The sequence below is a fragment of the Bos taurus genome, chromosome 7 (assembly GCF_002263795.3).
Source record: "Bos taurus isolate L1 Dominette 01449 registration number 42190680 breed Hereford chromosome 7, ARS-UCD2.0, whole genome shotgun sequence".
Taxonomy (NCBI): domain Eukaryota; kingdom Metazoa; phylum Chordata; class Mammalia; order Artiodactyla; family Bovidae; genus Bos; species Bos taurus.
The window spans coordinates 25607728-25621204 of NC_037334.1; the positions used below are offsets into that span (position 1 = coordinate 25607728).

Genomic DNA, 13477 nt, shown 5'->3' on the forward strand with positions numbered 1-13477 from the left:
AAACGTAGTCCAGTACCACATCATGACTGCTCTTAATGCAGTTTCATTGCTATACCCACCAGCATCGTCCAAATGCTCTACCTCACTGCTGATTCATCCCAGAATTCTTTTAGAAGATAATCCTTCTTTTCCTTTTTTCATTTCCTATTCATCCACTGGCAGTTGCTTGAATCACTTTATTCCAGCAGTTTTTGTCATGTTGCTCTTAATCGAGATATTCTTTAGTTATTCCATTCTTATTCAGCTCCTTGCTTTGTCTTTTTTAAAATTAATTTTTGATGGACTATAGTTGATTTTCAATGTTGTGTTAGTTTCAGTGTACAGCAAAGTGATTTAGTTATACTTTTACATATATCTGGATTTCCCTGGTGGCTCAGTGGTAAAGAATCCACCTGCGGTGCAGGAGACACAGGTTTGATTCCTGGGTCAGGAAGATCCCCTGGGGAAGGAAATGGGAACCCACTCTAATGTTCTTGCCTGGAAAATCCCATGAACAGAGGAGCCTGGCGGACTAGTCTATGGGTCACAAGAGTTGTACACCACTTAGTGACTAAACCAGCACCACCACCCATATAGCCACCCTTTTTAGATTCTGTTCTCATATAGGTCATTACAGAGTATTGAGTAGAGTTCCCTGTGCTATACTATATGTCCTTGAAGTGAAGTGACGTGAAGTGAAAGTCACTCAGTTGTGTCTGGCTCTTTGCGACCCCATGGACTGTAACCTGCCAGGCTCCTCTGTCCATGGAATTCTCTGGGCAAGAATACTGGAGTGGGTAGCTGTTCCCTTCTCCAGGAGATCTCCTCGACCCAGGAATCAAACCAGGGTCTCCTGCATTGCAGGCAGATTCTTTACCAGCTGAGCTACCAGAGAAGCCCACAATAGGTCCTTGAGTTTTTTGTTTTATATATAGTAGAGTGTATATGTCAATTCCAGTCTCCCAATTTATACCTCCCCACCTCACCCCATTGGTCACCATAAGTTTGTTTTCTGTGTCTGTTTTGTAAATAAGTTCTTTTGTGCCATTTTTTTTTAGATTCCACATATAAGCAGTTTCACTTGCTCTGACTTTTAAGGTCTTCAACCACTGTGTCAGAAGCAGCTACATTCCAGCTGCACTGTCCATCCTCTTCTACATTCACTGTACACCCCATTTCATTTTTCTTTTTCTTCCCTCCTTCAGCTATTATAAGTCAGGGCTGTAGAACTGCTTACACCTACCTATCCAATAAAAAAAACTGGTGAGAGATGAACATTTTTCTAAAGAAGCACCATGACCTGGATATTACATGGATTGTCTTATTGCTTTTGTGATTTTAAAAGACTAATATTGTTCATTTCCCCAGATATTGATGAATGCATCCAGAATGGGGTTCTTTGTAAGAATGGTCGATGTGTGAACACAGATGGAAGTTTCCAGTGCATTTGCAATGCTGGCTTTGAATTAACTACAGATGGAAAAAACTGTGTTGGTATGGAAAGTGCCTACTCCCTTGCAAAAGATTTTTTAAGGGATATATACACTTTTATTTAGAACCGTATAGACTATTTCCATGAAAGCTCATACAGCACATATATGAGAGTCGTTCAGATGACTTAGGTAAAATATAAATACATTTAACAAAAGACTATTAAAGTGAAGGGACAAAATTTTTGGAAATATAATAAATGAATAGTTCATTGCTTCTGGAAATTTCTTGTGTGGCATATATTTAATTAAAGTAACAATTATTCTTTGTAATTTTTAGCACCCACTCTATTTTGACTGTTGGGGTTACAACACTGATAACACAGAAAAGACCCACCTCCAGTCTAGGGAAGCACAAAAACATTTGATGTATCTGATAATCAAATCTCCAAATTTGTGGTCCTGGTGATGTCTAGCAGTGTAGTAAATGCCAGTACACCACAGAAACATTCTGTTTGCACAGAAGCACATATTTCACCCACTAATCAAAGTCTAGATCATTTCATGTGCAGTGAGCTTTGTCATTGCTTTATTCTCTCATACAATACAAACATCCGATGAAAGAAATAGTAACTTTTTGGTAATCAAAATAAAACTCTATTCATGTGATTTTAATAGAAACTACACACAAAATTTCCTTAATGCTTTTCCTCTGTGTCCCTTACACTAATGGTGCTTCACATTTTCCGCACTATTTGCTCTCACTCGGTTGGCATTCATAAGGAAAAAAAAGTCTGTGACCACTTGGCTCATTTTTGCAGTAGAATATGCCTGGCAGTTCTTTGTAGGAAGAGGGGGAACTGGTTTCCTCAAGGCCAGTTGTGTAAGTCACTCTCTCCTCCTGTAGACCATGATGAATGTACAACTACCAACATGTGTTTGAATGGGATGTGCATTAATGAAGATGGCAGCTTCAAGTGCATCTGCAAACCAGGATTTATCTTGGCTCCAAATGGGCGTTACTGCACTGGTATGTATGGCTCTGAGATAGGAAAGTAACCATGATTGAAACCATCTTTTTTATCTGAATGAATCATGCAAGAATTACTTCAGTTTCTTCATGTGGATTTTGTATTATTCACATCTCTCGGTAATTCAGTACGGCAGGTGTCTAAAGCTTCCTAGAAAAACATACTTTGTGGTCTGTGGAACACCAGTGTCTTTACAAAAATAATAATGGCATAGGAAGAATTAAGGGAATGACAGATTGGTTCTAGCAAATCTGGAAAAGACAATGAAGAAATAAGTTCTCTCAACTTTTTACATAAAAAAAGAGGAAGAAAAATATTGTATTCTCAGAACTAGATTTTCCACTCTCATTCATTACTGGTTTTGCATTATAACTTTTCCGTAAGCTAATTCACATATCATTTGTTACCATATCCATATCTAAAAGCCTTGTATTGATTTCATGAAGAAGTAATTTGAATATTTCTAGCAACTCTTTTATTTATAAAACCATTTTGAAGCCTAAGCTCTAGTGGTAACTTTACTAAGCAAAAGATAACTCTTGGAAATAAATAAGACTACATTATGTTTATATTCACAGTTGGAATTTAATAAGATGCAACAAATTTTGTAGTTCTACTACAAAAACAAGTTTTATTCCAGTTTCCTCCTTTTGGACAAAATTAACTCCATGAATACTTCCTGCCTTCAGTCACACAAATTGATCTGAATAGCAAATAATACTCATAGCCAAACCCTATAATGTCAGTGAAATTCCAGGGACAATGGACAGAGAAAAATCAAGACTGATTCTTGTATTTCTGAGTGAAAGTAGTTTCTTGACTATTCATGAAAAGGAAGTTCACTATTAAATAGAAATATTGTAGCTTTGCTGATTGAACTCAGGACTGGAATGTCATCTCAAGGTTAGCTAACTTGGATTAATCACAAGATATGAGATTAGCATTCTGTTCCAGTGCGTGGCATTACATTACAGCCTGTAACTTTTTCAGCATTTCTTAAGAAACTTAAATATACATAAAAAGATGACCTAAATCTCACCAGTTCCTGCTTTATTGAAACTTTTATTAATTTTTATTACAAATGCTGTAATCCATAAATTTTGAAATGCTCATGATTTGGCAGCTCTGTGTTTTGAAGGCTGTTCCCCTTTACAGGGAAGCCATTTAATGGTGGGTTACATTTCATAAATTTAAGCACTTTGAAAATTACAAGAGACTTCAAATTATTTTGTTACTGTGAACTGTAAAACAGCATCTTGGAATTTTATGTATGTGTAAATGAAAGTTAGTTAAAAACATTTACCTTGGTTTTAAGAATTTGTTTCACTTAACTAATTTGAGTTGAATATCATTTAATATTAAACAGAATTGCCAAATAAATAATGAAAAATGAATTTGTCGTATTCTTCTAAGGGGTAAAACAATCTACTTTCACTCAATCTTTCTGAAAATGTGTTTGAAAGAGTAGCATTTGTGTAAAAGATTCGTTGTCACATCTGTGTATTCTTGCACAAGTTATAAAATTGAAAACCAAATGTTGATAGTGTACAGTGGTGGCAACAGGTCAACTCTGTAATAAAGTTAGAGTAATGGCCCGGCTTGTGTTCCCCTCTCTGTGCAGATGTTGATGAGTGCCAGACCCCAGGAATCTGCATGAATGGGCATTGCATCAACAATGAAGGGTCCTTCCGCTGTGACTGTCCCCCAGGTCTGGCTGTGGGTGTGGACGGACGTGTGTGTGTTGGTAAGTGAAACGTTCTATAATGGCCCCAGTGACCGAATGATCTTTGAAAACGGGATAAAGGTGTATCTATACAATAGAATAATATTCAGCCATAAAAAGGAACGCAATACTAACATACATGAAAGCATGGATAAGCTTGAAAACATCGTGCTAAGTGAAAGAAGCCACACGCAGAAGACCACACAGTGTACGATTCCAAATGAAATGTCTGTAAAGGTCAGATTTGTCGAGACTGAGCAGGTGAGTGGTTGCTCAGAGCAGAGAGTTTGAGGGTGGTGGGAGAAGGAGGTGATTGTTAAAGGTGTTTATGAGAAGATGAAATGTTCTAACATCAGCTAGAATAACGATTGTCCAACTCTATGAATGCGCTAAAAGCTATTGAATTTATTTACTTTAAATGGGTGCATTCTTTGTATGTGAATTATATCTCAATAAGGCAGTTTTTAAAAAGGTACAAAGAGCCCAACTAGCTCCCTTTAGTAGCCTCTGATGAGATAGAAATGCTAGAGAAGGAAAAGAAAATTGTCCTTTACCAGTGTCCTTCGTATTGTTAGATAACCATGTCTCTCTGGTCTGACAGTAAAGAATCTGCCTGTAATGCAGGAGACTCAGGTTCGATACCTGGGTCAGGAAGATCCCCTGGAGAAGGAAGTGGCTACCCACTCCAGTATTCTTGCCTGGAGAATCCCATGGATAGAGGAGCCTGGCAGGCTATAATCCCTGGGGTTGCAAAGAGTTGGACGCAACCGAGAGACTAACACTACATACAATGGATATATATTTTATAATTAATGAGACATGAAACAGGGACAGCAGTTGTATTTAAATAAACTCTTATTTTTACCCAAACAGTATTTATTTTTGTCATCTGAGCTTTAACATTTTTTTAAAATGTTGTGTGTGTTAGTCGTTCATCTGTGTTCAACTCTTGTGAGACCCTATGGACTGTAACCTGCCAGGCTCATCTGTCCATGGAATTCTCCAGGCAAGAATACTGGAGTGGGTAGCAATTCCCTTCTCCAGGGGATCCTCCCAACCCAGGGACAGAACCCGGGTCTTCTGCATTGCAGGCAGGTTCTTTACTGTTTGAGCCACCAGGGAAGCCTTTTAAATTTTATTTTTATACAATCTTAAAGGTTAATTTCACTTACAGTTATTGCAGAATATTGGCTATATTCTTCATGCTGTGCAGTATGTCCTTAAGCTGTCTTACGCCTATAGTTTGTATCTCCACTCCTCCATCCCTATGTTGCCCCTCCTCCCATCCCCACTGGTAACCACCAGATTGTTCTCTATGTCTGTGAGTCTGCTGCTTTTCCCAAACAAAAATTTAAATGTAAATAATTTATATGTTAGAACTTCAACTTATATAAAAAGTTGGAAATGTTTCTAAATAGTTATTCAGTGCCGTGTAATGATAGAAACGAGGAAAGAGTATAAGAGAGAATGTATATTTTATTTGAAACCATTCATCATTCCTCTTGGGAATAATTCCTACTTTTGAGTGAGCAGGCATCAGCTTTAAAGAGGCAGGCAAAACGAAAATATCTTTGGCATTCAAAACCCCAACCACTATGTCCTAATGATATCAAGAGCAGAGGGAGTAGTTGTGAAAATACATTGAATGCCATATTCTCTCCAAAGCACTTCCATGAAAGTGAATTAGCCGTTGTGCACCATCTATTTCTCAGGTCATAGAGTAAAAGACAGACATACTCAGTGGTTTAAAAGTATTATTTTAGAGAAATGAAATTCTTTCTCAGACATAGCTGGTTATACTTTATTCTTAACCTATGGGAATCAAAACATTTGGATTCTGAAGGTTATGTAAAAAAAAAAAAGAAGAAGAAGCAACAGCAGATGGAAATAATCTGTCCACTTAAAGTTTCATCCACTCTATCCAGGCTAGGATTTATTTCAGCTTACACGATTGTCAGCACTTCGTTCAGGGCTCTTTCAAATACAGTAACGAGAAGAATGTAGCTCCTTTCTGCTTAAAGGGCTAAAATATTTTCAGTTGCTTTTTTCCTTTATCTAAATGGCTTTGCTGAAATCTATGATTAGTTCAAAACCAGTTTTGGAGGGAGAAATGATTTTTCTTTTAAGCAACCGACATATGAGTAGTTGTTAGGAATTGAGTGTTCAAACACAAATACTCATTTTCTTGTCCACATACAGAAAAAGCATTAGAATTTTTGGTGAATCCCTCTCCAGTTTTTCACAGTTGTAATTACTTAAACTTTTTAAAATAAAAACACCATTTGTTCTGTGTGTAAAATTATATAGCTCTTCCTTTAACATGCTAGATGTGTTTTCTTCATGTCTTCTGCCTTTTGAGATGCTTTTAGACACATTGATTGTTGAGGTTAGAAATGAATCATTACTATGAATTATTATTAGAGTTCGCACTTTAATTTTAGATTTCATTTGTTTGTTCATTTTTGTTTACCTACATACTGAGATGGGTTTTTTTATTTTCAGAAAATTAAACTCTGTTGTAACCAGGATATTGAAGAAGCATGATTCACAGACAGGATATGAACAAAAGGCAACTGTATTTTCTCAATCCTTTCAAAACATATTTTTAATTATTCAATGGGAGCAGTTTATCTAATAAGGAAGAAAACTTAGGTACCCCTAACTTCACAGTTTTTAGATGGCAGAAATTTATAAGGCTGCTTGAGGTAATGAAAACAATCTGGATTTAGCAGTTAGAATGTCCAGTGATGTATAATAGTCAATATTCTGAACTTGATTTGAAGTTACGACTTCCCTTCCCAAGCTCACACCTTCATGAGCTTGGGATGTTTCTGACTCTACCAGAGCAGTCAAAGCACAAGGGGAGAGGAAAGAAGGCAGAAGCACACTCTTCTAGGGTTACTTCAAGATTTCTGGGCTTGACACAAGTCTAAGCCAGCTTCATCCTTGTGAGTGATTTCATGAGGGTGTCAACGGTATTGGCCTGCCCCTGACAAGATGCAGACGCTGCATTTTTCTCCTGCTGGCTGCTCCTGGCCCAACCCCAGATCTTTGTGCTGTCCACTTTAGACAGACTGTCCCTAATGGTGTCTCGTCTCCTCTCTATGAGTTCATTTTAGAGCCTCCAGTTAGTGTGACCCTCGTCTAATCCACCAGACGTGCCACCCTTTGCCCTGTGAACTGAGTGAATAGAGGTTGCTCTTGCCTTTTTCCTTTGATTCTGCGGTGGGAATAGCAGCCACTCTCCTCTGTGTGCTAGGGGTCCCTGATAGAGTTTGGTACAAATTCTTCAAGCTGTTCCCTGTGAAGCTCTTTTCTCTTGCCCAGGGGTGAAGATGGAAGCATGCCCAATTTGTAATCTGACTCTTGCCCCAAAAAAATCCTCCTCAAAAACTCTTAATTGCCTCTCTCTAAATTGTATCCTGGATATTGGGAGGGGTTTAAGAACCTGGTAACGAATCTTCCATTTCTACTTCCTTCAGGATGGAGTTTCAAAATTCACCTCGTTATATGTTATTTAGCACCATGAGATTTCAGCTTAAATTTTCCTTTTTAACATCCTGTTATGTTAGCTTAAGAGTATTTCAGCATCTTCATGAACACTCTTTGACAGTTCTGTCAGCTAAAAGGTTAATTTTTGTTCTTTACCCTAGTTCTGCTCTTTATACGAGCTGTGTGGCCTTAGGCAAGATACATTACCTCTCTGTGCATCCTTTCCTCACTGGTTGTTTTGAGGATTAAATAGATTAATATTAGATTTATTGGTATAAATTTTGAATTTATACCATATATACCATATAACATATACCATATGTTATACCACATAACACATACCCAATAAGTAAACTATTACAATTACTACTGTTTTGTTAAATCAGAATAGTAGTGTTACATTAAACATAGTCTTAAGAGTTGCTGCTTTGAACTATAAAGAAATGTTGATACTGAAAAATGAAGAATAAAGTAAAATTAGCATTTGTGCCCATATATACTCTACCTTTGGTAAATACAAAGGTAGAGTATGCTAATTATCTGAGAAAATCCTTCAGCAATTCCAGTCTTTAAGAAAGAAAACACATGGAGAAATTTGATAACACATGGAAAAGGCATAGCATAGGATTTAAGTCCAATCACCAACCAAAACATTCATGTCAGCTGGTACTGATGGTCCTGCTGCTATCAGTGTCTCTAATCCTGTCTACTGTGAATGTTGGCTTGTTTACACTGAAGAGAATAAAATGAACTAGAGTTCCAATCTGGGGTCTTTGAAAAGGGAAAACTCAACTGTTTTTATCAAAGGTAGAAGTGAGCACCATAGGCTTTCTACCGACTTGCTTCTAAAAATTGCCCCTGGCTTACGTTCTCAGCATGAAAACAGAAATAACTTTGACCATTCTGTGATGCCTTTGAGATAAGGGGTACCATCCTAAGAACTCAAAAAAACCTTACTGCAAGTCATGAATTATGTTGTAGTTGTTGAGTCCTATACTTGTAACTCAGAGCTGACCCTCCCAAATGAGGTCATAGCAGAGGCAGAAAGGAACAGGGCTTCTACTCCCCAGGGTCAGTGTCGGAAAACCTCTTCCGTTTGAGCATACACACATCTCTGCTTCATGCAGCCACACATCCGTCTCATTGTTAGACCAGAAAAAACACCAGATCACAGGACATAAGTACTTTGCATAACAAGCAGATAAAATTAATTATTTCCAACAAATTGTGAATAATTATAAATATTTATAATAATTATCTCTTTGATGGGATTACTATATAATAGACTGCTTAAAAGCTCTACTGCTTCTCTGGCCTGTATGATGATCTGAGTTTTTTTTTTTCAATAGTTCACCATTTACCATCTCATAAAGTTGTCCTGTATTTTATGAGAATTTAGATGAGCACAGTAACCAGGTTATGTGTCTTCAGGGTATAATCTGACATAGTAGAAAGAAGAATTGCTTTGGAGGTCATACACGCCTGTGTCTGAATTTCTGCTCAGGCAGTATAGTCTAGGACTTGGAGATACTTACGTAATGCCTCTGAACCTCACCTTCCTCATCTATGAAAAGTGGATAATGATCACTACCCTATGGAATTGTTGAATGTTCAATGACATAATGTCTGTAAAGCAACAGACACATAGTAGTGGTAATATTTATAGAACTGGATTTGTTGAGGGTCAGAGATTAAAACATAGTCATAACAGAGCTTCCCTGGTGGCTCAGTGGTAAAGAAGCTGCCTGCCAATGCAGGAGACACGGGTTCGATCCCTGGTCCATGAAGATCCCACATGCCCTGGAGTAAGCACACACTGCAGCTACTGAGCCTGTGCTCTGAAGCCCAGGAGCCTTAACTGTTGGGCCTCCATGCTGCAACTACTGAAGCCCGAGTGCCCTAGGATTCGAGCTCTGCAACAAGAGAAGCTTGTTTATAGCTGTGGAAATATACCTGGGTCAATGAGGGGCCTGTGAGGATAAGTGGGATAATTGATGCTTGTGTAATGCATAAAAATTATTGGAGAAAAAAATTGTTCATATGCATTTATTCTTTTCCTCTCACAATAAACATTTGTTGATCTCCTAATGTTATGAGATGCTGAAGATACAAAGAAAAAGAGAAGTAAGTGGCAGATGCTATCCAGAAGCTTCCTATATAGTGGCCACTTAAGTTACAAGAAGCCTTCTGTTTTGAAATCTCTTTGTCTCTGCATCACTATCTCAAGTCATTGTTTTCTCCTCAGACACTCACATGCGTAGTACATGCTACGGTGGGATCAAGAAGGGAGTGTGTGTGCGGCCCTTCCCTGGCGCCGTGACCAAGTCTGAATGCTGCTGTGCCAATCCAGACTATGGTTTTGGAGAGCCCTGCCAGCCATGCCCTGCTAAAAACTCAGGTAGACACCTTTGCCAGTTCCGTACCTGAAAAGGAATCTATCTAAGCTAACATTAGGTAGTGGGTCAAAGAGTACCTCGACTCTGAAGTGTTTTGTCTATCTTTAATGAAAGGAAAGAAATCCAAATCTGTGTTGATATGTGAGGCATATATTAAGATCTGGCTTATATTTACTTACGATCTCTAGGGAAAGAGAACACATAGTGAATAGGAAAATTTATCTTATGATCCAATTATGACCGTTAAACCAGATTCTTTACAGGAACATGCTAGCTTTCATCTCTCATCATTCTGAAGATAAATAGCATAAAATTTACTTACCATTTTCAAGGTTATGATAAGTTCATGAGAACCTGATTTATTTATTTTTAATTTTCACGAAGAATGGTATTAGGATGCAGTCTATCAGAGTTTGGTCTATAAGGAATCTATCAGTAGTTCCAGAAAGTGATAAATTTCTTTTTGAATGTTACCATATGTTACAGGCACATTAAATGGTTTAATTTGACTATTCTGTGACTGGTTATTCATACTTTTATGAAAACTGTATTGAATAGATGTAAGTACAGCAGGGACTCAAACACAGTCTCTCTTTTTTTTCCCCTTTAAAGTCAAGATGAGTTGAAAATATAGGTAGGCAAATATATAAATTACAATTTAGTATGATTGCTGCCTTGAAAAGAAATCTAAGGAGCCAGGAGAGCACAAAGGAAGGAGCAGTTCCTGGGGAGACTGGGAAAGACTGCAAAGAAGGATGCATACTTACTTTGGTCTCAAAAAAAAAGTAAGAATTTCTCAGGTAGATAATGGAAGAAATGCATTCTAGCAAAGCAAGTGGCTAGTAATTCTGTTAAAAAATACTAACTGGACTGTTCAAACCTTAGAAAATTAGTTAGCATCCCTCTGGAAGAATTACTGAGTATGACATTTTTTTAAAAAAGGAGTTAATGAAGTATCTTAATATATCTAAGTGAATTATGCTTATTATGAAAGAATATGCATATTATTTAAGAAAGGAGTTAATGAAGTATCTTAATGTATCTAAGTGAATTATGCATGTTATGAAGTATAAAAATTGATAGCTAGACTAGATAAAAGGATCAGTGAACTAATAAAATGTGTCTAGGAACAATTGTAAATATAAATGGGCTTATAGAATACAATAAAGGTGACATTTAGATCAGCAAGAACAAATTGAACTAAAAGTAGTGAATATTGTTGATAAATATTGGAAAAAATATGAAGGTAGCTCCCTATATTAAATGTTGCATAATAACTTTTTTGTAGAAGATGCAAACTTTTTGTTATCTTGTGATGATAAAGGACTCTCAAAACAGGCCCCAAAGACGTGTATGAATTAGAAAAATATTTTCCTTAATTTATAAGGAATTTACATTAATCAATAGGCAAAGTTGAAACCCTCTATAGAAAAAAATACAGTGTACACAAAACTTGAGAAAGCAGAAGTGCAAATGATTGAGTGCCACATAAAAAGATGCCTAATCTGTTTACAATTAAAAGAAGATTTTTAAAAGTGTCATTTTTGTTTACAGATTGGTAAAAATGATTGATTCTCCCGAGTGTTGGGAAGGTTATACCAATATGGATATTCTCTTACACTGCTGCTGAAAGTATAACCTGGGATATTTTGGGAGAGGAAGACTATCAAAAACCTTAAAAGAAACCTAAACTTTGAGCAGTTTTACTTCTAAGAGATTAACCTAGTGACATTTTGAAATTTGTATTATTTTTATCAATAATAAATTAGTAATTATTTATAAATTTATTTATAAAAATTTATAAATTTATTTATAAAAAATAAATCAGTAATTATTTATTATATCAGCCAAAAGTTGAACAAACCTAATTTCATCAATAAGAGATTGAACGAGTGTAATACATCCACATAACTGAGAAAAAAATATTAATCTATTAAATGGGCTATTACGTGAAATGTCTGTTTTAGAATACAGAGGGTCCAAGCCTACTCCCCCACTTATAACCTCTGTGATCTGAGCATATTACTTCCCATCTCTATTCCAACTTTCTTGGCCATAAAAGAGGGAAAATAACAGTATCTAGTTAGTGGTATTGGGAGGGTTAAATAAATTATTAGATTCAAAATGCTAGAACAGTATCAGGCATATGACATAGTAAATGCTACTTATTACATATGTTTCCTGTTATTGAGAGAAGAAAAAAAAGCTTAAAATCAATCTCTATAATACAATTTAGATTTTTATTTAAGTTTCCATAAGTAGAAAATATTTGTAATATTTATCAATATATTGGTGATTAAGGTGATAATTACAAGTTGTTTTTTTTTTTACTTTTTTACGCTTATCTCTGATTTTGGAACTCTTAAAATAATTATGTGCTATAAAATTGTGATTTGTTTTCAATTTTAAGTTATTTCAGATAATTCTTTTTAATGATAGTTTTGGAGTTATGAAAGTGACTTGTGTATGAAACCGACGTAATTTAGAGCTTTTGATTTCTCTATGTGTTTTTATCTTACAGCTGAATTCCATGGCCTTTGTAGTAGTGGAGTAGGGATCACTGTGGATGGAAGAGGTAACTGTTCAGTTCTCAATCTTATAATAATTATTGCACATCTTTATTATTATAATATTATAGATATGGTATATTTGTATTATAAAATATATCCGTGCAATGTAGTAAGATAAATTTTCTTCTAGAAGAGTGGTTAAAAGCTAGATGATATTAAGCAGTATGTAGATGATCATTTTTTTGCTTAGTAGATAAATACTTATCTGTTAAATATGTGTTGTTAAAAATGTCACTAACAAATTACAGCCATGATTTTATGGATACCTTGCTTAAGAAGAAGCTGCAGTTGGTTAAAAAAAAAGGGAGTCAGTTTGAAGAAAAAATGTAAAATAATGGCACTGACATAGTTTAAACAAAAATAATCTGTATGAGGTATTTGATATGGGTCTTTAAGAGATATTTGAGATATACTGCCCTGAAAATAAATTGACTATTTATGGCTAGGAATATACTAAAATGTTTCTACACATCTATAGAAGTACAAAGTTTCAATGAAGTTTTCTTCTTTTAAATTTAGCACTATGATAGACAAAATTCCAATATGGAATTTGAATATTAAGTACATATGTGTTTATAATTTTAAAGTTCTTTTATATGTTAATATAGTATCCTTTGTTTTTTTAAATAAAACTGTAGGGTGCTATTCACCTTTAGTTTGCATAAATATTCCTCTACTTTCATATTTGATGAGACTTTAGACAAATTATAAATTAATTGACAGTAAATATCACATCTTTGCAAAGAACATCAGAAACAAGAGTAAAAATGCCAACTTTTACAAAGATGCTTCTCTCAAAAACCAAAAGACTTGACATTTCTGGAGTATTTAAGGCTTCCTACATTCTAGAAAACAA

At 35.7% G+C, this 13477-nt stretch overlaps 1 protein-coding gene across 1 annotated transcript in view; it reads left to right on the forward strand.

Moving 5' to 3' along the window:
• The window catches only part of FBN2 (fibrillin 2), a 221986-nt gene that overhangs the window by 123014 nt on the left and 85495 nt on the right, over positions 1-13477 (forward strand). The window contains exons 13-17 of the mRNA NM_001278588.1: positions 1348-1473; positions 2317-2439; positions 4062-4184; positions 9901-10053; positions 12573-12626. Coding sequence (NP_001265517.1) covers positions 1348-1473; positions 2317-2439; positions 4062-4184; positions 9901-10053; positions 12573-12626 — 579 coding nt within the window. The remainder of the gene's footprint in view (positions 1-1347; positions 1474-2316; positions 2440-4061; positions 4185-9900; positions 10054-12572; positions 12627-13477) is intronic.